We start from the raw sequence: 23,505 nt of genomic DNA, 5'->3' as shown, positions 1-23,505 counted from the left end.
AAAAGCATCTCAATTAAAATGTACTCTTGCCATAAGATATTGCTTAAAAAAAAAAAAGGAAGAAAGGCAAGTCATGTTCCATTAAATTGTAGTTTTTTTTCATTAGTTTTCACTTTTGTTTTACAATAAGTCGGAAGGTGCTTGGTACATATCTGCAAGACTTTTAGTAGGGGCATAATTTAATTTGTCTGCTTCATTCTAAAACATTATTCCTTGAAGATTTGGTTTGTATTACAAAATGACTGAAGACCAGCTGCTATTTTCCGTGCTGTAATTTTTCTCTTTAGTTGATACAAGCTTGTATTCTACATATGAAAATAATTAATAGGGAAACTCCAACAGGCAAAGAATTCCTCAGTCCCATGGGATAGATTTCTGTATCTCTTAGCCAGCTGTGCAACTTGTTTTAAGTGTCTACTGACTGACATTGCAGAATTAGAATGAAAGGGAACCTCCCACCAGAACAGTTTCAGGAAGTGTAAAATATGAAGAACGTGGATTATTGTGCCTTTTCTAGTATTAGGAAAATATTATTTTTGCTGTTATATAATTTGGAAAACTGAAGTATGGAGGAAGCATATACAAGAAGTCATTTTTATGCACAGTCATAAGGGAATTGTCCCAAACTTCTGGAAACAGGTATAATTCTTTCTCTACTGAGTTTTAAACATAGCTATTTCTGAGTTGCAAAATATAACAAAGTTAGAGCAAATTTTTCATATCATTCCTGTGAAGTTATTCAGAGTATTAGAGGAACCAGGGAGACATTCTGTCTTAGAGTATAGGTTAGGTGCCTTAGCACAGATCATAGTGAACATCATTTTAAGAAAAGGAAAGGAGAACTTGGAGGTATGTTTTTGGAATTGTTGGTTCCCATGTCGCTCCCTTTCTACTAACAATTCCTCCTTTTTATATCTAGTTTTACCATAAGAGTCTGTGCGGCATTTGAAGGCCAAAGTATTTCAGATGAGATAGGTAAGAATTTTTTTATATATTCCTATGATTTTCTCTGGACCACTTAATTTCAGAACTTTTCTCTTATGCCTTGAAAGGTGATAGGAGTGCAATCCTCCTAAGGTAAGAAAATAACAATTAAAAACACACACACATATATATATATATATACACACACATAAGCACAAAGCTTTTACAATTCATTTGAAGTAATTCTATTCCATTTAAGCCATTTTACAGATAAAACTAAGACCAGTTGGAGAATACTCTATTTTGGGGAAAAAAAAAAAAAAAAAAAAAAGCAGAAAAAGGGAAATTAAAAAAAAAAGCAAAGAACCAGAATTCCTGTACAGTGCATATATGGCATGTAAATAAAGTACAGTTTTATTGAAGCTATACCTGTTCTATACTTTGAATCAAAAAATAGTGTGCTCCTAAACAGACAGATACCTTGGGCGTGTGCTAGTTTTGCTTGTAAGCTTTTGTTTGTCACTTGTAATATTAATGTTGATTATTAACAATATATATAATGAATTGTTTGCTGTTTTTCTTTCTGTGATAAATAAATAAACATTCAATTGACTTGTATCCTGTAGCGCTGAAGGGTGAATTGCAATTAGATTCATTGAAACAGAAAGGAGCTGTGAAAAGGACTCTCTTCTTTGATTACCATCAGTCACATCATTATTTCTCCATTGTGATGGAAAAACAGAAGAAGCTCTATTGCCAGGACTTTCTTGTTTATCTCAGAGTAAGTTTAAAATATTTTGGACTGTCATCATAGCTTGAGTAGTATCAGGGACTAAGAAGGGGAGCCATTTGAATAGCAAGAACAATTTACACTGGTACTAGATCCCAAAATTACACAAATGAGAGGTAAGAAAGGATTGGCCTAAATGTCCAGACCATCCTTCTACCTCAACAAGAGTTCCCATGAAAATATTTGATTCACCTTCAGTCACTGAAAGTAAAAAAGAAAGGCTTCCTTTGATGAATTGTGCAGTTATTCTGCGTATATTAATTTCATGCTCTTCCAGGAATTTTGATTAAATATGCGTCTCCTGATACAAAAATACAAGGTTATTCTCTCTTATGGTATTCACAGTGGAATAACCAACTAAACTCATTAAATGCCTTGACAGTTCTGTTCCAACAGATATGTTAAAGGAATGTATTGGCCCAAAATTTGTATATTTTGAATATTTTAAAATATTTATGAAAAAAACCCTTAAAACTGTGGCACTTGAGTAATGAAGAAGAAAGGGTCATTGGTTACTCACTTGCAGCTGGAATTACCTCATGCACATTCCAAGGCTGGATCTAGAAATGTAGTGGGAGGTGGAATGGAGAAGACTCAGCCATGTGTAAGGCAGAATCTAGACAAAAGAGGTGGTAGAGTTCTATCATCACTAATTCATTGGTTGTGGAATAAACCAACAATATTACCTCCACAAATCCACATACCTTTCCTCCATTCTGAATGAAAGGAGGGCAGTAGCTGACAGGAATTTGTTCCATGTGCCTCTTTCAAATAGCTTCATGTTAGGCAAATGTTAAGAAAAAATATATTGAGTCTGCTCGGCTCAGCCAGCTTCTTCCAGATGTGGAGCTATGGAGACAATGTGTTCTGGGCATTCCAGTCACTGGTAGGTCATTATGCTTTCATGATGAAATTATAAATAGCCACATTTTGGCCAGCTCCTCTCAAAGAAGAGTATTTTTACCTTCAATAAACAAGACCATAATCTTCGAAATTAAATCATACCCATCTGAAATAATTATTCTTTTTTTATTATGTGATTGTCCCTCACAGGATGAAACAGAATTTAGAGATAAATTATCTCCCATCAATATAAACTTGAATTATAGCTTGGATGAATCCCATTTCAAAGATAGCATGATGGTGAAGCCAATACTGAATTACTACCAGAGAAGCTCAGTAACAGAACAGGTATGATTTTTTCATGCAGCATATTCTGTATATAAACACAAAAATATTTAGGAATATTGTGTGTCATCTTCCTTTAAAAAGTATCAGGCCCTGAAATTGCACAAGGATTTAATTAATTCAAAATGTAAATTGAAGATAAATATAGAACCAGGCAAAGCTCTAAAGCATTTCCAAAATTTTGGTGTGTTCATAGTTTTGATTGCATTTTACAATATGTGAGCTGAGTTACTGTGGGAAAGGACCCGAAAGATATTATTTTGCTAAAGATGCAGTCTAGACAGTCTTGAGCAGTACTCATGTTGAAAGGAACTTTTAGAAGGGCGAACAAGTTTAAATCATGAGGAAAATGGTAGTAATATTTAAGACATAAATTAGGGATATTTAATGAAGTTATTTGGACTTTGAAACTTGTACTAACTGTATTATATCTTTTTGTTTGTTTTTTATTAAATGACATACAGGCTTATATTCTGGTGGACTGTGGGGAGGACAACTTGTGCATTCCTGACTTGCACCTTTCCGCTGTGCCGTAAGTTAAGCAAAATAAGCAAAGCTACATATAAAAATCTAGAATCTTCTAACTGCTTCAGCAGAATGAAACACAGTTTTGTTGTATCTGTACCTGCTTATCCTTATCTAATTTCCAAATTTTAATTTGGACATCTAATTCACTTAGAAAACCAACAGTGGGGAAATGCATAGTTACAGAGTATGTCTTTGTTGGTCATGTTCATAATATTTAAAGGCCACCATAGAAAATGCAGTTTGCAAGTGTTAGACGTGGATTTCAATATGTTAGTGAGTTTGAAATAGGGACACAATTCTCTTGAACTCTCTGTATAGTAAATGACATAAATGAATCTCAGAATAAAAATAAAAACATGGCAACAATTCCTCTTACAAAGAGAGAAATAAGCCAAGCGGGAGAAGTGGGAGACCTCTGGCAGTTATCTGTCTGTGCCATCAAAATCAGTGGGCAGCTGTGAAAGGAAAGGTCATAGTGCCATTACAGGTCTTGAGATCTTCTGTTTGCTTATTGTACAACAAGCATGAGGGGAAAATGGAAATTAACACCGCTTTTGTGCCCTCCGCAAAGAAATGCTGATGGGCCCTAGTAGCAAGTGGTTGCTTCCACTTGATACTTGTCTCTAGTTAGAAAGTAGTCAGACTCTGAAACTGTGTATGACTAACTTCCAAGTTCCTCTGTAGTTTAGTGTTTGTCCATGTGTGTTTTCCTTTGAACTCTTTCATTCCCAGGTGCTTGCATACTTTTCAAAGGGGTCACTTGTTATGAAAAAGTTTTGCTCTGTACTCACAGAATGTTTTCCAGAAGAGATGCTCTGAGAGCAAATTGGCTTTCTGCTGTAAATCATAACTGTGTGTGTTTTAACTTCTGACAAGTCATATGTTCTGCACAGAGATAAAGATCAGCTAATAATTGGAGAAGAAAACTGTGTCATGCTCATAATAAATCCAAGGAATGATGGGGAAGGAGCCTATGAAGCTGAGCTGCATATAAAGATTCCACCTGAAGCAGATTACACTGGGGTTGAACGCAACAGCAAGGTAAATGAAAATCAATTATTTTATCTTATGTATATGCTAAAAAAAAAAAAAACAGTTATAGTGTTAAATGTGGCAGTGTTCACAGTAGGTCTGATGTAGAATCATGTCCCGCCGAGCTGTGCTAAACACACTGTGTTTCCTTATGAGATCGGTTTGTTTTTAAAAGCAAAGATGAAACACCATCCTGCAAACAAGCAGCGTGTCCATGTATTCTCTGTTGGACAGCAAGTCAGCATCACCTCATCTGCACATAAATCTCTCAAACTGTTGCAAAGTGAACTTTCTTTTTTCTGTCAGTGCCTGGAATGCACAGCAGGGCTTCAAAGGTGAGAGTGAGAGAAAGTGAGTTAATTTCCTCTCTGAAGGCAAATGTTTTTAAGGAAGTTGACAGTAGCTTACAAGGTGTTTCCTTACTCCCCTTTTGTCAGAGTCTCTGTTATTGGACTTTGAAGCCAGTTAGATGAAAATAAGATCTAATGATGCCACTGAAGATGGTGATACAGAACAATAATACAGAAATTCTCTGAAACTTCATTTTTGAATAGCATATTTTTGAGCACAAATAAGCAAAGATACCGGCCTCTTGCTGTATTGCCTTTATTCTCTTAGAACCCTCTCTTTTTTCATACTGTGATCTACAAGGCATAAAGAAAAAGAAGATTCTCTTTGACATACTACACCTGGTTGTATTTTTCTTTTGTTAACTTTGGGAATCTTTGGCTGTTCTTTTGGCCATTACCAAGGATGTCAGAGAAGGCAATTACTCCAAAGCCCACACATATTAGCATCTGTCTATCATTTTGACTGGACAGAAGTCACTCAGGTCTTCTTATTATTTTAGGAAAAATTGAATTCTAAAGTGCCAGAAAGGTAGACTTGGGGGTTGTTAGAGGGAAATAAAGGAAAAAAAGGTTGAGAGAGTCTGGTGTTTTGGAAGAATGAGGACAAGCTAGAAATGGGTTGGCAAAAGATGTAACTGTTCTTCTTTTAAAAATAAATTTTCAAAAGCCCAGGAAACATGATCAAACTTTTCCATTTTCTTCAATTTTTATTTGAAGTAAAATACACCTTTGACAAATCCAATTCTGAATCCTTCTGCACTCAAGGGAGAATTGCCTTGGAATTCTCCATATTTAATTAGTTCACTACAGCATAGAATTTATTTCATAATCTCTTAAAGTGCATATTTATTCCATCCAGAGAGTTGCATTATGTTTTTTCTGAGATGTTTCAGAAATTAATCCTACTGTCTATATCATTCTTATCACCATGTGGGTTGGACGTAATGATCTGTAGAGATGCCTTCCAGTCCCTGCAATTCTGTGATTCTGTGATCTTGTCTTCTACACTTCAGCTTACACAAAGTACTGAAATCAGATTTGTTCTACTGAGTTTGAACTATAATGGTACATTTTTAAAAAGCATAGTCTTTGTGTAGTTATGGTTCAATCAACTCAAAACATCACTTTTAAAAGCTAATTTGGGAGAAAAATTGCCATTGTAGTTTTCTTAAAAACTCAGCTAAAATGTATTGGCATTTTGCTGGGGGGGTGCTGGCTCTTGTATGTATTCAATTTATTGTCTGTACTGCCATGACACTTTAAAACTTCTGTGAACACAACAGTGGAGTATATAATCTTCATGTATAATCAGTCCTTCAGTTACAATAATGCTCCTGAAGCCCTGCATCTAAGAACTTCATTGACTACTCACTGTATCAATGTTTACAGTCTTCTCTGTAGTTGTTTTTCTCCATGCTGAAGACTTTGTTGTGTCAAGGCAGAGATAATAATCAGCAAAACAGGTAGGCTGAGGACTGAACAACTGAAATCTAATGAACCAAACAAGTCACTTGGTACATTTCTGATGGATCTTTATAATTAAATTATTCTCTTGTACCGCTTTCATTTCAAAGCAGATGCACTCATATAGGGTTTTACCACTAATACAGATCTCTGGATTTACCTAGCTAATTGAGAGACAAATTTATCTCCTTAAATTTTTCTCACTGAGCCTGATTTTTTTGAAACAATTTCTTGGGTTATTCTATATCACCTGAATTACATGTTAAAGGTAATAACATAACTGATATTCTCTTGGCTTTATGAAAAGCAATGTTTGATGTTCCTCAGTTGTTATTATCTTGTTGTCTTTGGCCTGATTCTGTAACTTATTATACCTAAAAAGGGCAGCTGCATTGGAAGAGTAGCATTCGGCAGAGATGTACATTAGCAATGTACATGCAAATGAAGAGCTGAGTGAGTGTGATCTTAAAGTTTGAGGTCAATAATGTGATTTTGAATTCTTGTTAGTTTTGCACATACTGATACTTCTTTCAGTCAAAAACTGGTAAATGAAATATGATGACTTGCAATGAAATCAAATATGTTATTCATTAGTTGTATTGTGGAAATGCTTAGAAGCTCCAGATACCAGGTAAATGAGAAAATTACCACAGCTTTACAAGTTACTGGAAACCTGTTGGCTTACAATAACTGGCCATGTGCTGGAGGTGTAGAATTACTGGAATTAACAGCAATGAAAAATATATAACCACATTATATTACCTGACATTTCCATGACCATCAGTGGGCTAGAGACAGCATATGCTTGCCGTATGGTAAGTTTTTACACTACAATAGCATAATTGTTTTCTTGAACCTGAAGCCATTGTCTGCATACTGTACACTAATTCTTTGCCCAGCAAAAGTTTCCCATGGTGAACAGCTGAGACCTCCCTTAGTAGCAACAACTGGAGCCCAAACCCCCATGAAATAATTAGTAGATCAGGCAAATACAAAGCCCTGTTAGGCAGTTGCTCCACACCAAAAACACTATATGTTTTGGCATGACTGTCTCTGTTTAGGCTGGGAACTGCAGGAGTGTTTCAGATCACAGCCAGATTAAATTTGCATTGAATAAGCTCTGAGCTAAAGCCCTACGTATTTCTATATTATAGTATCATGCTCTTTTAAAATAGGAAAAATGTGTGCAACTTTCTTATATTACCTGAAAAATCTTACTGTAAGAATTAGTAGAAGGTGACTGGCTAGATAAGACATAATTTGAGCTTTTTGAGAACAAACACTAGTTCTCCTGCAACAGTTAGAAGAGAAGCTAAACTCTGGCATCTGCTACCTAATCCATTTGCTTCTGCTCAGATGAGATTGGAAAGTGTTGATCCAGAAAGGAGAGGAGGTGTTTTACTCCACAGCCTGTTGTGCTTAACTACTCTGGCATCAATTAGTAATTCATCACTAAGACCACCAGGAAGAGTTTGAAGTTTGTAGGCTGCCCGGATGACTTAGGGCAGCCAATCATTTTTTTAGTTAACATGCTCCCTGGGAGCACACGTGTTAATTGCTGGGATTTTGCTTCTGCTCAAGACTGCCAAAAAGACCATGTGTAGCTATAAAGTTATAAATTGCTACCAGTGACAGGTAGAAGGGCTTTGTGGCAAAACCTTCCATCTGGCTGAATTTCGTATGAGATCACTGATATTAACAGTACTGGGTTACTTGCTTGTTTCCTGCCTGTTTCCTTTTCCTGTTGTTTATTTAACCATCTCAAAAAGGTAATCAGTGGAAAACCAAGGGCAATTAATGTCTGTCTTGAAGAAATTCTCACTCACTCTGTCACATCTTTATGCTGCACAAATTAGTTTTTGTAGTGCTGTTCATCATAGCATAGCCTCTAAATTGCAGAAAGCCTACTTGCAAAACTCCTCTAATTGGTTAGCTTTAAAGAGACAATAAATGTGTGATAAGGGCTGATGTACTCTGTGGTTGCGTATGATACGGTATTAATGAAAAAACTGCAAAGTATAAAATGTAAATGAATATTTATGTTAAACATTTAAACCTTAATGAAAAAAAAAATTAAAAGGTCAAAAATAAAATTATAAACCCACAAATCAATTTAAAATGAACAATTTTCCAACCATCTCTAATTACTGATGTCTAATTAGCTGGAAAGAGTACCTCCCTCCTGTAGAGAGGCTTGGAATGGCTGGCAGTTCACTGAATGTGCTGTGTAAAAAACTTTGTTTCCTCCTAACAAATAGAAAAAGTGTCGATATAAATAAGGTATGAACTGAAGCTGTGATTCACATAGGTTCCTTTTAGGACATGCCCTATCTTTTATTTCAGCCTCAGGAAGTGATAACATCAGCATGCTCACACTGGCTTTTACAGATTAGGAATGAATTAGTAGTCAGTGTCTAGAGATTTCCCAGGTCTTTGTATATAGAGCATGACCCTGCATGTATTGCTTAATCTGCAAGAATCACAAATGAAAGGAAGGAGAAAGTATTATAGCAGTAACTCTAGCTGCATTCTGCTTTTAGAAAGCTAGTTTATTATGTCCATGAATGTAAGTATTTTCTCTTGTCTTATTCTGTATCTCCTTTCACTATTCTATTCCTCCTTCTGTACAGTTTTCTATAAAGATGGAACAAGCAGCAATAAAGACTATCAAGGGTTGAAAGACAAAAGCAAACCCACAGGGCACATTTTGCGTTAAGAGCTTCAGTGGAAAATTACTTGAGTAGAAATCCATCTCCTCTGTTGCTAAATTATAATCACAAGTGACGGTTTGTGTTGTTAGAGAAGTATTTAATCTATAGTATACCATAGTAAAATACTTCACCAAATAAAATTCTAGACTCAGTGGCTAACAAAGTTCTCTTGTTTTCTCTGTTGAGTCAATGTGGCTTTAAGAGTGATTCATAGCAACAAAGTGGCGTGTTAGAACTAGAAATACAGTGGTCGCATCGTGGCCTTAAAGGTACTGGGAAACTTTCCTGTTTGTTTTTCCCTGGCATCAGTTTTCACCATTGTCTGACAATAACCAATTAAATGTTTTCATAGCGCACTGAGCAGGGATCTGAAATCAAAAGAAATGTCACAGTCAGAAAGGCATCATTTTCCCAACTGGATGCATTTCACTGTGATCTCTGACCTCCTTATTGGTGTCCTTTTGTTACAGGCACTGCGTGTTTTGAGCTGTGATTACAAGATGGAAAATGAAACTAGAATGGTGGTTTGTGATCTTGGGAACCCCATGGTGGCTGGCGCAAATGTAAGGGAAAACCAGATTCATGTCCTGATTTTTATCTAATTGAATTTTAAAGAAGAGCAAATGGAAACCTATTCAATTAGCAGTGTGTGTCCAAATAAGCAATGCCAAACCAAATTATTTACTTGGACAGGAAATTGTTGGTGCACAAAGAAGCAGCACTGTGCTTCTGAAAAATTATGCTATTCTAAAAGATTATTGATGTTAGAGCTCAATGTTATAATATTGCCTTATGTTGCCATTTTACTTACTCTGAAGAAAATCAGTGTCACTGGTTTAAGTCACGTAAGTTACACCATTGTGAAGTGAAGGGAATCGTACTCTGTAATGTATGTAATGTTTATTTCTGCCTTTTGGTATTCTTTCTGTATAAGACATGTATAGTAAGTGGCAGCTTCTTTAGGCTGATTCTAATCTTGATTGTATGAGCATTCTCTTATCAGTTCATATCATGTTCCACATCCGTGAAGAGGAGGTTGGAGTAAGTTTCCCTTCAAGTTAAAAATGTCATTCCAAACATTTTCCTAAGGCATCTACTCATAAATCGTACTGCACATTTTTAGATGATACCTTGGTAGCATTGTTCTAGACAAAATCAGAATTATATGAGTAAAGATGGAGAGCAGAATAGGATTATACGTATATTTTGAGATAAAAAAGTACTGTCTGTTCCACGATTGTCATCACTTCTTCCTGCTTCATGACAAACAGTTCAAAGCACGATACAGACAGAGTGGTCAAGAATCTTGTGGATGATTGAGAAAGTAATTAAAAACCCATGGGTTTTAAAGATGAAAGGGAGTCAAGGAGGTACCCCCATTGTTTATCAGTGTAGGAGCAAATCTTTTTTGATTTGCATTTTGTGGTAGACACAAGCAATGGTCTGAGTGGGGAGATGTTAAACTACAGCTTCTCTGCTCCTCCCTGTGAGTCCAAAGCCTTGTTACTACATCATGCTGGACCCAAACTGCTGGCAGTATGAAGACTTCAGGAATATTGTTTGGTGGCCACTGAAGCAGTTCTACTCTCACCTGTCTCCTTATCAATTCTTATGGTGTAACTAATTGTTTTACATCAGATTCAGTACTAGGAAGGCCATAAATGCACTATTACTATTCCTAAACAAAATGCATCATAAAAAGAGACTTAAAAGTAGCAGAATAAAACAGCAGGGTTCATATCATTTTTTTTTTTTTTTCCAAATTTTTAAGAATGTTCTGTTTTATAAAAAAGGCTTTCACCAAACTGAGAAAAAAAGTATTAGGCATATGAAGATAGAGCACCACAAAGCCAGGTGGCAAAAGTGTTTGGCTATAGTTGGTGAAAACTTAAAGGCTGACTTTGTCTTTGAAACCAGCTCTCCTGGAAGCTTAATAAAGGTGAAAGGACTTGAGCTTTTTCAGCCAAACATATTTATGATGGCAAACGTACTTCCAACAGCAAAACCCTAACCCTTCATATAAATTGCGTAAATCATGAAAGGCTGCTCTGATCCACTTCCAATTTCACAAAGCAATTCTACTTTGGCAGCAGATCAGTTTTTCTGAAAATACTCAGTCAAAAGGGGACTCTGAAAGTTGTGAGGGAGCGGGAAGGGAGGATTAGGTCAAAATCAAACATTCCTAGAACTCTTAACTATTGACTCACTGTAATGACTTTTCAGCACCCTGGAATTCTTCAACACTTTAAGATCAATTTCTTATTATGGGTATTATGTCAGAATTTTGTGATGAACCCCATAGGATATTACTGTGGCAGGCTATAGAGCACCTCTTCAACATTGTCATCAGAATTGCTGTATCTCTGACTGTTTGATATTCCATGACGTTAAGATCGTTTACTGCCCACAAAAAGTATCCTTTCAATATTATCTGCATGGCAAAGAAAGATGATAAAAAGAAACAAGAAAGAAAATCACACCATCATGTGACCCAGACTGCAAACAAAATGTCTGAGATACCATCTCACAGGCAGAGAGGAAAGATGCTCAAAACATTTGATTTGTGTCAATGAAGTGAATCAGACTGACAAGCTTACTAATATCTCTTGGATGACCTTAGCAGGTGAATTCTAGGCTTTATTAAAAATTTTGGTAGAAGAATTTGGAACGGAGTAGAAATGAATGAAAGTTAGGTTAGAAGACTGGAATGCTTGGAAAATCCTGCTTATTTCTTGGTATGTACCAACCTGATTCTTCAAGAGCACAGAGGTTTTATCCTTAATATGCACTGTAAGGTACCTGAAGAAAAGCTAGCTATCTGTCTCTCAGCATGCTCCTGGGTGCTGCTAAGTGTGACAAGCTGAAGATTATCAGTAGTAGCAGAATTGTCATGTATTTCATAATGGTTTTAACATGGCAAATTGGTTTTATGATTTTAATGAAACCAATTTCAGATGAAAAATGTAAATAAGTTTAAACTATTCCAATAAAACTAACGTCCTTCTAAAATAAGGAGCCGCTGTGGCCGCTGGGATACATGCTCAAGTAAATTCAGTTCCTTTGGCCTCAGTGAGGTTTGAGTCAGGGCATGTGAGCATCTTATTCATTGCAGTGTCAAGGACTACTTGACACGGACAAAGTCATACTACCAAAGGCAACATCTGTAGCTCATTAGACTCATACAGTAGGACTGTGTTTCAGTATTAAATAAGGGATTAAACCTGGTATGTTAGAGGTATAATAGATCATCAAAACAGCAGTTCATACCTGCTATCCTCAGTCAGGAAGATTGAATATTTGGTTCATCAAATATTTTTTCTGCCAAAAATAGAACCAAATTTATGCAGACTGATCAGTAGAAATGGTAAGACAAAAGCTGTCAATATTTGACATTTTTTATCTCAGGGATTAAAATGATTACAGTGTATTCTTAAAGTTGAATGGAACAATAAATGGCTGTTGAAATAATCTCAAAAAAATTGTCATAAAAAATATCTTACCTCTGTATTCCATGTCAACTATTCATCTCCCACTAAATTTAATGAGCAATCTATTTTCATCTTAAAGATTTTGCTTCCCAAAAGAGAGATTAGCTCTTACCATGATATTAAAATTATAAGAATTCAAAGATTTGGATTTTCCATTTTTTCAGTGATAACAAATTGCTTCTAGCATAGGGGAATTTAAGGATTTAAGTCTCGTTTAGTAAATGGATTCATATTCAGTGATCCACTGCTGCAAAAGAGAAAAAAGGGAAAATGAGGGAAGATTTAATACAAAATAATGCTAAATAAGAAAAGAAATTCCTTAAAAATATGAAATAACACCCACAGAGAAAAATCTCTCCTCTTCTTCAGTGATGTTGAGTGTTGGTCCAAAAACAGAAGTCTGTACCTTGTACTGTGTCCTGTTGCTTACAGTACTGCCCCACATATGCCAAGGAAGCATATCTTGAAGACAGTTCTTTTTTTCCTCTGAAATCTAGTCAGATATTGGCAGAGATGAAGAACTGATGTCCTCACTTCTGGTGCCTTTTTATGACTTTCTCAGAAAGGCTATTTCTCCCCATGGAGAGCAGGATTATATATAACCATCTTTTTTAAAAGGAAAGCATGTCTGCAAGTTATCTGGCAGGAAATTTCACCGTCAGGCAGTACGGGAGGCAAGAGGGAGGGGAAGTTGTACAAGATTACAGACTGTGTACTTTGCTGTCAGCCTCAATGCAAAATTCACATTTCAAAAATGAACAGATTCAAAACATATGCAGTTGAAATGAAGCAATTAAAAAGATTAATTTAAACATTGCAGTACAATTTTATTAATTTAATGTGGAGGACGGATGGCATCTCCCCCTCCTCCTCTGCCATTCGCATACCAGGGCTGTAACCGTGTCTGACAAGAAGGCTGCAGAGACCCCACCATATGCTGATATATATATACACATATATATACATATATATGTATATGTAACTTCTATGTCTAGCCCTGTAATTCCATTTGCCTTTGAATTAGTTTGTTACTCCATGACTGTTTTGCAAAGCAAATGGAAATTATCAGCAAGAGGAAGAAGTAGATCTGTAGACTTGAGGTTTATGTAAACACAGGGGAGCACGGATGGAAGCCCTTACACCCTTCAGTTTGGGGAGCTGTGTGTTTTACACTCTGCCTTCTGTGGCCACAAGCTGCAATTTGTGGTAAGCTCTACTGCAAGGATAACTTTGAAGTGTTATTCATCTTAACGGAACTATGGCTGCTAGAAGCTGCAGTGCAAAAACCCAAACCAAATCAAAACATCGTGATTCTGCTACTTCAGCCTCTAAAAGAAAAAAGTGATCCATCAGTCCTGCAGCGCCTAAAGCATGTGGCTCCTGCCACAGAACCAAGACAACAGAGGGAAGACCCGGGGAGCAGGATGAAGAAATGCATGGATGGAAGCAGAGTAGAGGTGCCAGACAGCTGTTAGTTCTTCTGTCTTGGCAATGTACAGCAAGGACTGTGGAGAAGGGCCCACTGCTGTGCTCTCAGGAGCCTGCTGCTGTCTTCCACTTGATCTTTCCTCTGTACAAGTTTTCCATCTGGCAATGTACGCAGGCAGGATGGTATTTTTTTTTCCTGAAAATAACAAAATTGCATTCTTTCATAGTAATTGAAAAAAATAACAGTACCCCACATAAGTGTGTGAAACTCAACAATAAACAATAGTGTTTTCTCAAAGTGAAAAGATCAATTAACACTTAATTTTGTTTCTTTCCCAGTTCTCTACAGGTATCCGGTTTTCTGTTCAGCATTTTGAGAATTCAGATTTCAGCATCAATTTTGAGCTGCAAATAAAAAGGTTAGAAGTTTTATCAAGGGTATTATTTAAATTCTGTTGATATCTGAAGTTCAGCGTATAAGAAATTTAACTCTTCAGCATCAGTAGGTATTTCATGGGCCTCCCTTTGGTAGCTTTCTTCAGGAGGATTAGTAGGGCTGGATTGTTGTGGGCTTTTAATTTATTAGTTACAGTAGTCTTAGAGCTGTTCTGAGGATTTGGATGTCGGGGGAAATTCTTTACTATGAGAGTGGTGAGGTGCTGGAACAGGCTGCCCAGAGAGGTTGTGGATGCCCCATCGCTGGAAGTGTTCAGGGCCAGATTGGATGGGGCCCTGGGCATCCTGGTCTGGTAGTATTGAATGTGGAGGTTGGTGGCCCTGCATGTGGCAGGGGGGTTGGAGATTCATGATCCTTGAGGTCCCTTCCAACCCTGGCCATTCTGTGATTCTGTGTGATTTTATGTTGTTAAATTTTAGGTTTACTGATTTTGGTCAGCAGTCGAAGGGTCTTTAGCAGATTCACAAAATTTGCACTTGGTTTTCCGCTTGGCGATTAATGAATAACGATCATTTTTTAACAAAGTTCTATATTTAAAAACACACCATCCTGTGGGGAAAAAAAAACGCCACTACTTCACAACAATAAGGAAGAGTGGTTAACATCTGCTCAGCGCTTTTTTTCTTTAAATGGGAATTTTAAAGTATTTCTGGTTCTTAAAAATGTGTTCATTTTTTTTATATCTATATTTTTAGATTTACTCTTCATCTTTTTAAAATTAAATTACCCAATTTTTGCTGCCTCAGCAAATGTGAAAATGTCTCTTTATAGTCAAATGCTTCGTATTTTATGGACTATCTAGTTGAAGTTAATGTCCTTAAGAGAAAAAAATATTTTATTTCAGTTCATGTGAATCTGTTATTTTCTATTAGTTTCCTCCCTATTTTCGAGGACAAAATATTACTGCTGGAAAACTTTCTGGTTTTTGCTGAGCAATTGTTTTCTGTTAGAGGCCAAAAAGCACAGGTCAGGCTGGTTAGGATCACAGCAAACACAAAACCTGGGAGTTTTTCAGTATTTCAGTAGGACACAGTGCTTCTGCTACCCCTGTCGTCATCAAATATGGTCTGGAGTCCCTGGTGGGGTCCTTGCTGCCCCACACTCAGAGACTTAATTACTAATGTCTGGCCTTTAATGAGGGCCTTGATCATGCTCCGTGTGTTAAATAACTGAGACATTTAAAACGTTGGAGTCATGTTTTCAGAATGTAACCCTTGAGGGAAAGGATGTGCAGAAACTTGGGAAGTGCACAGCAATGCCACAGAAGACAGAGAGGTCCCTGGGCAGGACTCAGTGCTCTGTGGGGAGCATGGCTGCTGAGTTCAGGCCATGCTAACCCAGGCATGGTCACCTCCAGAGAGAGAAAGAAAATATGTACAATGTCTATATTGTGGGTCCCCGCTCCATAGCACTGTTCATCATCCGGTCATTAATGCAAGTAATGCAGTTATAGATGTGAAAGCTGTATCATCACACCCCTTTTAATGGAACCCAATAGGCTTGGAGCTTTGGGAAAACGAGATCTTTCTAGCTAGTGGAAGCTGAGGGCAGGTCACTTTGATTGAGCTTTGATAGATGAGCAAAAAGTCTGAGCTTCAAGAGACAGCAGCATCTCATACATTCTCCATAATATTTACTGACTGAAATGTAGGAGGAGGAAGCCTTTTGGACTACCGAGAAGGCAGGACAGCTTCCACACACTGATATCAAAATGCTAAGCAGCGCTCAGCTGCTTAAGAAAAACATAAGTATTTTGCATGGGGAATATTCCCTACAGTGAAAGTACACTCCTTTGTACATTGCTTCCCAAGCAGCACTGCTGTTCATGCATTCTTTCTCCTCAGAGAACAGAAAAAGCAAACATAAAAAAACAAAAGAAGGAAATGAAATGACCTAAAGTGAATTCCCTTTCTGATGTGGATTTTGGTAGCAAGAGAGATGTCCTGGCACCTTTATTTAAACTGTTTTATTCTCTACAAAATACCGTAAAGCACAAACAGAATTTGAATATCAAATGTATGTGATCAAAATCTGTATTTTAATGCTATAGAAAGTAGTATTGTAATAGAAACTGGAGAAAAATTATACTAACAAATTAATGGTACAGACGTTTTTGTACTTAAAAGCAAATTTTAAATGTTGACTGTAGCTCAAAAAGTGACTGTAAGAGGATTACATCAAAAGTTCAACTGATGTTTCAGGAGAATCTGCATTGGTTTACAAACAAATTAGAGCTGCTCCTAATTTTAGCAATCTGTAACCAGAAAGCCTGGATCAAAGCACTGTTGCCCTTTCCTTCTCAGGAGTCAGTTGCTGGGAATGCTGGCCTCTTCTGAGTGTTTCCATTTGACTGATGCTACCCAGATGTGATAACAGTAAACTGTGACAGCAATAGACACTTAGTCTCCATGAAACAAGGAAGTGCTTCCATGCTTGCTTGAGTAAAACCTCCTAACTTAGTGTCCTTGATCCTATAATTAAATATACTCTAATTCTCTAAGCATTTTTTTTTCTGTCTTCATGAATTTGACCCTGCAAACTGTTCTTTATATGAATGGCCAATACTCACATAAATGGCTGTGTGAAGTGAAACTACCTTTGATAATAAGGATTTGTAGTAAGAAAAGGCAATGAAAGGAGGGGCAGCACCATGCTTTAAATGTAGAGATCTGTGGGAATTATAGTGTAAGCAATGTGGACTGGAGAGGGGAGAGAATAAGAAAAGGAAAGAAACCATTTATTTTACTGTTGTTTTTTCTTTCTTTAAAAACTCTGTTATGCAGAAGTCACAAGTTTGGAGAGTCACAGAAGCAAATTTAATTAAAACAAAGCCCATCTTGTTCATTAACATTGCCTCCTCCAATGCGTGAAGCAGCCTTGTGTTCTGTTAGAATATTCCTATTCATACAGATAGCCAAGTTGAACAAGGAAACTTAGATGATACTCTGAATCAAATAAATTTGTATCATTTTATCCTTGCATGTGATTCTTTAAAGGTAGTTTGAATTGATTATATTATGAAATGTGCAATGAACTGAAATGATATCAAACTGAAATACAATTCTCCAAAAAAAAGCCTGAGGAATGGCAATAACAAGCTTCATGTTATATAATGTCCAGTGGCATCACTTCCTAACTGTGGGCCTTGTGGGTGTTCAGTTCTGTATCTATAACAGTCTAGAGTTCTGCTCAAAAAAAAAAATGTATTTTTTAACCTTTGTGCAAATCTTTTCCAGTTCTAACAAGGTTAATTCCACCAGCAATTTAGTTAACCTTCATATCAACATCACTGCTGCGGCTCAGGTGCAGGTCAGAGGGTAAGTATTCCACCATGTCAATTCAGAAACAGAACCATTTTTTGTCTACAGCAGAAATGATAGTGATTTCTGTGGAGTTAGTAATGATGATAGAGAAATGAGTTGGATGGGAAGATGAATGCCATATTATTAAGTCACGAATACAAAATGAGTGGCAATGAGTACCAGAAAACTAGAAGCTGAGGAAGTAAGAACCACAAGGGTTTAGTTGGTGGGCTGCCGATGTGAGAGAAAATGTTGGGAGAGCAAATGCTGGGTGCTGCCATGGGTGAACAATCAGGTTAAGGAATGGTCAGAGTTACAGTGCTGTAATGAAAAGGTTATGGATACCTAATGAGACTTTTCTGTAAGGGCTGCTTTCTGCACTGCATACTCTAATTTTTGCAGTGATAATTCTCATCACGTTCATAGAAATATCTTAAAAATATTTTGTATTCTTTGCAGACTTGTTGTCCATTTCATTCTTTCTGTGCCATGGTGTGTTCTTTGTAATGAGAAGCTCTGTAGTAAATAGATAGGTAGACACCAAAAATGGCAAAAACAACCTTTGCTGTTAAAAGGAGCGTGCCTCTGAGTGGAAAAAGAGGCTGGAGTTGCTGCCTGCACAGCTAAGGGACAGGTTGTTAAATACAGAGGAATTATTTAATTGAATGACTTCCAGTTTCTTTACTCATAAGTCTTTTGGTTTTCATTTTAGCTGTGATAGGCGTGTACAAAGGAAAACTCCCAAATGCTTTGTTGACAGATTTTGCTTATTACTCAGAGATGTTGAAGCATGCAGCTCCACGGGAACTATTTGCTCATTATTTCCTAGATAAAAATAAAAGAAAGTCTGAGCCCACATTTGGTCTGGAAAATGTCTTACACTCGTTCACCTACTGCTCTATACAGGGTTGGATGAGGTGTGACTACAATCACTATACACTGTACTGAGGAAGACTACAGTTACCAAACTGCATCAGTGTGTATGCATATATATTTACACAGTAAATGCATAGAAATGCTATTGCTATGAGAAAGAAAACAATCTCCAATATTCTCCTTAAAGGCAATTTGAGATAACTCCTTAGTTCATTCAATGAGTAGTTGCTCAGATAACTAAAATTTTGTTATGCTGCTCACTTCTTCTTTTCTATAAAAATCTTAAGTGTTTTATAGCTGTAAGCATGATGTTCCACTGCTGAAAGAGTTGTAGAGGAATGAGGGATGCAGAAAGGAAGGAATTTGGACTGCAAGGACTTGCACCAGGCAGAGTTTTTATTGCATATCGCACATAACCATTTTTTTTGTAGAACTTATTTCTTTTATCTTACTTTTCAGTGGTCACATTTGGCTGATCACTAGCACCTAAAAGTCTAGGAGAAATCTAGATTTCTGTTTAATTTGACCCTATTTTACTACTTCAATGGTTGTAAAATCTATTAAAACACAAGTGCCCATTTTTATATTCTTTATGATTATTTTAGTAGCATGTCTACAGTTGCACTTTGTAATTCTGCAGGTGAGAAAAACACTATGCTGGGAATGTAGTAGAAAGCATTGACTTTTAAAACCTTATGCCTACTTCTTTTTATGTGTACAGTGTTTTGCAAAGTTTTGTGGTAGCTAAAGGTGGCTTTTCTAACTACACAAGAAAGGTCCCGCTCTCCAAAGACAATCTGCAATTACAGTTCTTATTGGAAGCGAAGCCATTTGCAAAAGATTAGGCTACCTACCTCATCTGTGAACAAGTTGGACTTAGTACCTCATCTGAAATGACATACTATGAATAGAGAATACAGGAATCATGGAATCACCAAGATTGGAAAAGACCTCCAAGATCATCTAGTCCAACTACACACCTACCACCAATATTTCCCTACTATGTGTTTTATTTTCTTTATTATTTGGTTTTGCTTGTAAATTTGTCTTCTGACATTTTTGTTGGTAGGAGCTAATTAGCATTTTGAATTCTGGGGAAGTATTTAGATCTAGCAGGATGCCAGAATGCCTAACATTTCATGTAGCTTTTTACTTTGGCTGGGTGGAGTTAAGTTGTCCTTCTCTCTGATCCCACATGGTTTGAGAAGCTATACTCTGTGGAAAATTTTATCAGACATTTATTTCAGTGTATATGACATAAGAGCTGAAAGTGGGAGCACTTTTTCCTCCTAAACTATTATAGAAACGTCAGTATTTGTAACAAAAGAATCCATTCTTCTGTTCCCTAAAGAACAAACTGCATCTGCAGCGATGCTTCTTCTGTTCTGACCCAAGCAAAAGGGAATTAATATCAGTGAACAGAAGTCCATCATTTTACTCAAATGTTATACTGGGGAGGGGGGGGGGAAGTTTTTTGACAATTTTTTTGTCAGCAAACTCCCAGCCTTTCCTCTAAGCTAAAGAATCTGAAAGCCAGCAAAGCTAAGTGAGAGCTGACTATTGTAAAAATAATAATAATAATAATAATAATAAAATTAAAAAGGGCAAAGCCTACTGCTTTAGCACCAAGGGTGGTTCTGTTACCGGCAGATGGCAGATGCCTGGGCCAGAACTCACGTGCCTTGCTGAAAGAAACTCCTGGGATCTGATTTCCCAAGCTCTCAACAACTTACCGAGGTTAAAGTTGGCATCTGAATGAAGCCCCTCTAGGGAGCTTCCATTTGTTATGGGAAATGATGCTTCTGATTGAAATGGAAATGTTAACGGGAGACTATTTAGTCCTTTATTGAAATCAGACACAGAAGGGAAAAGTAAAATAGGAGTACTAAACAAAGATGTCAAATTCTAAGCTGCAGTTTTTTGTTTTTTTTTTTTCATTTATGTTTGAATTTCATTGTGAATATTTTAATGATGTTTCAGGCAATTCCCTATATGTCACTTTGTTTGCAAAACAAATAGGAAAGCCTGGAGTAAGGTTCCATGCTGTAACCCTAAATTCAGTTTCTTGATAAGCTAATTTCCACTGCAAGTTTATGGAAGTCATCTGCCCTACCTGTACTTCATTTTTCAACTTATAAAATGGGGTATATTACTACCTTTCAGTTTATTTAAAGGAATAGTATAAGGCAAATTCATGATCAGAGAAATTATATATATATATATATATATAAAATATCTGATAGTGAATATATGTATTATATAAATGGTCACCCTCAGTAGCTGTAAGGATGGGGCAGTACTTTACGAAGCATCATGTTGCTTCCATAGCAATAGGCAAACCTCTCCTAATGGCAATGAATGTGCCCTTTGCCCTTCTATAGTGCTCTTAGGTTTGTGGTTGTTTGTTTTTTTTTTAACGTAATACAGCTGACCATTGTTCTCACTCATTTTACGTATTACAGAGTCTCTCACCCACCACAAATTGTTCTGCCTCTTCACAACTGGGAACCCAAAGATGAACCTACAAAAGAAGAAGAAATTGGTCCATTAGTTGAACACATCTATGAGGTAATAATGATATATGATTACATAGTACTTTACGCTGCTCCCAGTGAAATCCTGATGAATTTGAATTATTGTCTTTATCAGCATCTAAAGCCATACGTGTAAATATTCCCACTTCAGAACATGACCCATATTTAATCTGGGAACTCAGAACCCTTTTCACATTAGCGAAGGAGACACTAGTTTATGTTTGAAATCTGCCTTTGACATTTAAGAGATCTATAAATATTTAGGATGCTTGGCAAGAATTAAAAATAGTGTTTAAGAGCTCATTACAGCCAACATCAAATATTTTCACTGACTTGGCTGTTTTTTCATTAAAAACTATGAGGAGAAGAGTTCGGGTTAGAAACAAGTATCCTGAATGAACTGTATGGAATACAAAGCATCTTCGGAATCTGATGGATAACCTTTATTCAAGGGTGTAAAGCAGAATGCCTCACATGTGGTTTCAATTAACAAATCAGTGTGCAAGAGCTTAACCGGCAGTGTAAGATTAGAATTTGCATGATGCAATGAACTGTAGTGGATCAGACTACAAAATACAAAGTCTTATTTGTTTTATCCTCGTCTTAACATATTTCTCTAAACTGAAAAGTCTAACAAATCTTCCTATCTCACCCACCTGTTTGTGGAGCAAAATATGTGATTTCAAACATATTTTAACAGTCATTCAATATTTACGGTGATTCAGGAAGCCTCTTTCGTGGTTTACTGATATCAGCAAGGCATAATGAAAACCAAACACGAGCACAAAAACTCCTTACTGAAGAATGAACGTGGGTTTTGTTTGGGTAAAAATAAAGCGCAGCAGAAACAAAATTCTGCACAATAAAAAACAAAACTAAAAGGAGGGGAGGGGGACAATTTCAAGTCTCCAGAATCTTTGAGTAGAACTTCATAATATCCTTCTGTAGCTCTCAAATCCAGTGCTAGCACATACTCAAACCTCATGCAGTCATCAGACATTTTCAAATTGTATACCATTAAAAGAAAAATTTTAACATCCCATGTTTTAATTTCTATGGTTGTGTTTGTTTGGTTTTTTTTCCTCAGAAAATAATGCTGTTTTGTAATGTTACTTCAGGAAAGCTACTTTCTTTTTCACTTGGGAAATTTGAACTAAGACACACTGAAAATAGAGTTCTTAATCACAAAAATTACTTTAGGCTCTGCTGTACCTTCTAATCCTTCACCCTGAAATGTGATTCTTTTTTCGCCTGTTTTCGGTATTTTTTGTTCTGGTTGTATATATTTTTACAGTGCTAATCTGTTTTGGTTTACATCTTGTTGAGTGGGTTTTTTTAGGTCATTTCAGGTCTTTCATACACAGGAAAAAATGGGAAAGGTGATGGCAAAAAAGATCTTCTCCCAGATTTGCTTTCTAACTAATATGAGAAGGTTCTTTTTCACTGCCTGCCACAGATTTTCCATCAATAAAATGATGATAATAATCTATACCTCTTTCCAAAAGTACGTCAGGATTATAGATGTTAAGAATTTTGAAGTATCAAAGTGATGACTGATGCGTTTTTTGTTATTATTTTCTGCCTTTGACAGCACTGATAATGTTTGTTTCCCAGCTTCACAATATAGGACCAAGTGCCATCAACAATACAGTTCTCCATGTCGGTTGGCCTGTGTCCAGTCAAGAGGAGTTTCTTCTTTACATTCTACATATTCAGACTCATGGACCACTGCACTGTCAAACAAGCTCTCCTATTAATATAATGCAAATCAATGTAAGTCACCCACTGTTATTTTTATTTCCATCCCTGTCTACATTTGCTTGCATTTTCTCTGCCTACAACTTCACAATGGCATGGATTTTTTTTTGGAAATTTTTCACAGTAGCCCTGAGATCATTTTCACGGGTAAAAAGCAAACTAGAGATAGTCCAGAATGTGACTGGTGTGGCAGCTGCATTATGTGATGTGTGCTGTGTAATGAACTCTTATCAGCAGAAGGTTATATGTTTGATTCAGTATCACAGCTTGAGAGTGCAGCACAGGGTGCTCTTGGCCCTCACTGCTGCCAGACTCTCACCACTGGCTCCTCCGTGGATAAACAGGGTTTCTGCAGGGCTGCTGCATGTCAGTCAGTTGCAGCATGTGTTGTGGACAAGGTCTAATTCCTTGCACTAGGTATATGATGCATGTATTTATTATCATGTACTATGTTTTGTAGTGTGGTTAAGTTCAACATAGTTTGAGACAGTATACTCTATACAGTAAGTCCTTTAAAAGCCTGTATATCTTTTTACCTATCTTAAGGTGACTTTGATATATTAAATAACATTATTTGAGTATCAAATAAAACAAACTAGCAACTGGAATTCTGCATCAAGTATACTCCAGAAACGGTTTCATGTATTGCTATCTGATGAACGGATTCCTACAGAC

General features: G+C 36.7%; 1 protein-coding gene across 1 annotated transcript in view; it reads left to right on the top strand.

The window, feature by feature from the left end:
- The window catches only part of ITGA8 (integrin subunit alpha 8), a 94,843-nt gene that overhangs the window by 42,582 nt on the left and 28,756 nt on the right, over positions 1–23,505 (top strand). Inside the window, exons 16-25 of the mRNA XM_042888940.1 lie at positions 920–975; positions 1,551–1,705; positions 2,768–2,905; positions 3,367–3,434; positions 4,324–4,471; positions 9,458–9,550; positions 14,243–14,322; positions 17,597–17,677; positions 21,001–21,106; positions 22,687–22,845. Of these exons, the coding sequence (XP_042744874.1) occupies positions 920–975; positions 1,551–1,705; positions 2,768–2,905; positions 3,367–3,434; positions 4,324–4,471; positions 9,458–9,550; positions 14,243–14,322; positions 17,597–17,677; positions 21,001–21,106; positions 22,687–22,845 (1,084 nt within the window). The remainder of the gene's footprint in view (positions 1–919; positions 976–1,550; positions 1,706–2,767; positions 2,906–3,366; positions 3,435–4,323; positions 4,472–9,457; positions 9,551–14,242; positions 14,323–17,596; positions 17,678–21,000; positions 21,107–22,686; positions 22,846–23,505) is intronic.

This window comes from Lagopus leucura, unplaced genomic scaffold (assembly GCF_019238085.1).
Source record: "Lagopus leucura isolate 7727_CA_CO unplaced genomic scaffold, USGS_WTPT01 Super-Scaffold_100157, whole genome shotgun sequence".
In the NCBI taxonomy this organism is placed as follows: Eukaryota; Metazoa; Chordata; class Aves; order Galliformes; family Phasianidae; genus Lagopus; species Lagopus leucura.
This window is presented reverse-complemented; position numbering and strand designations above follow the sequence as displayed.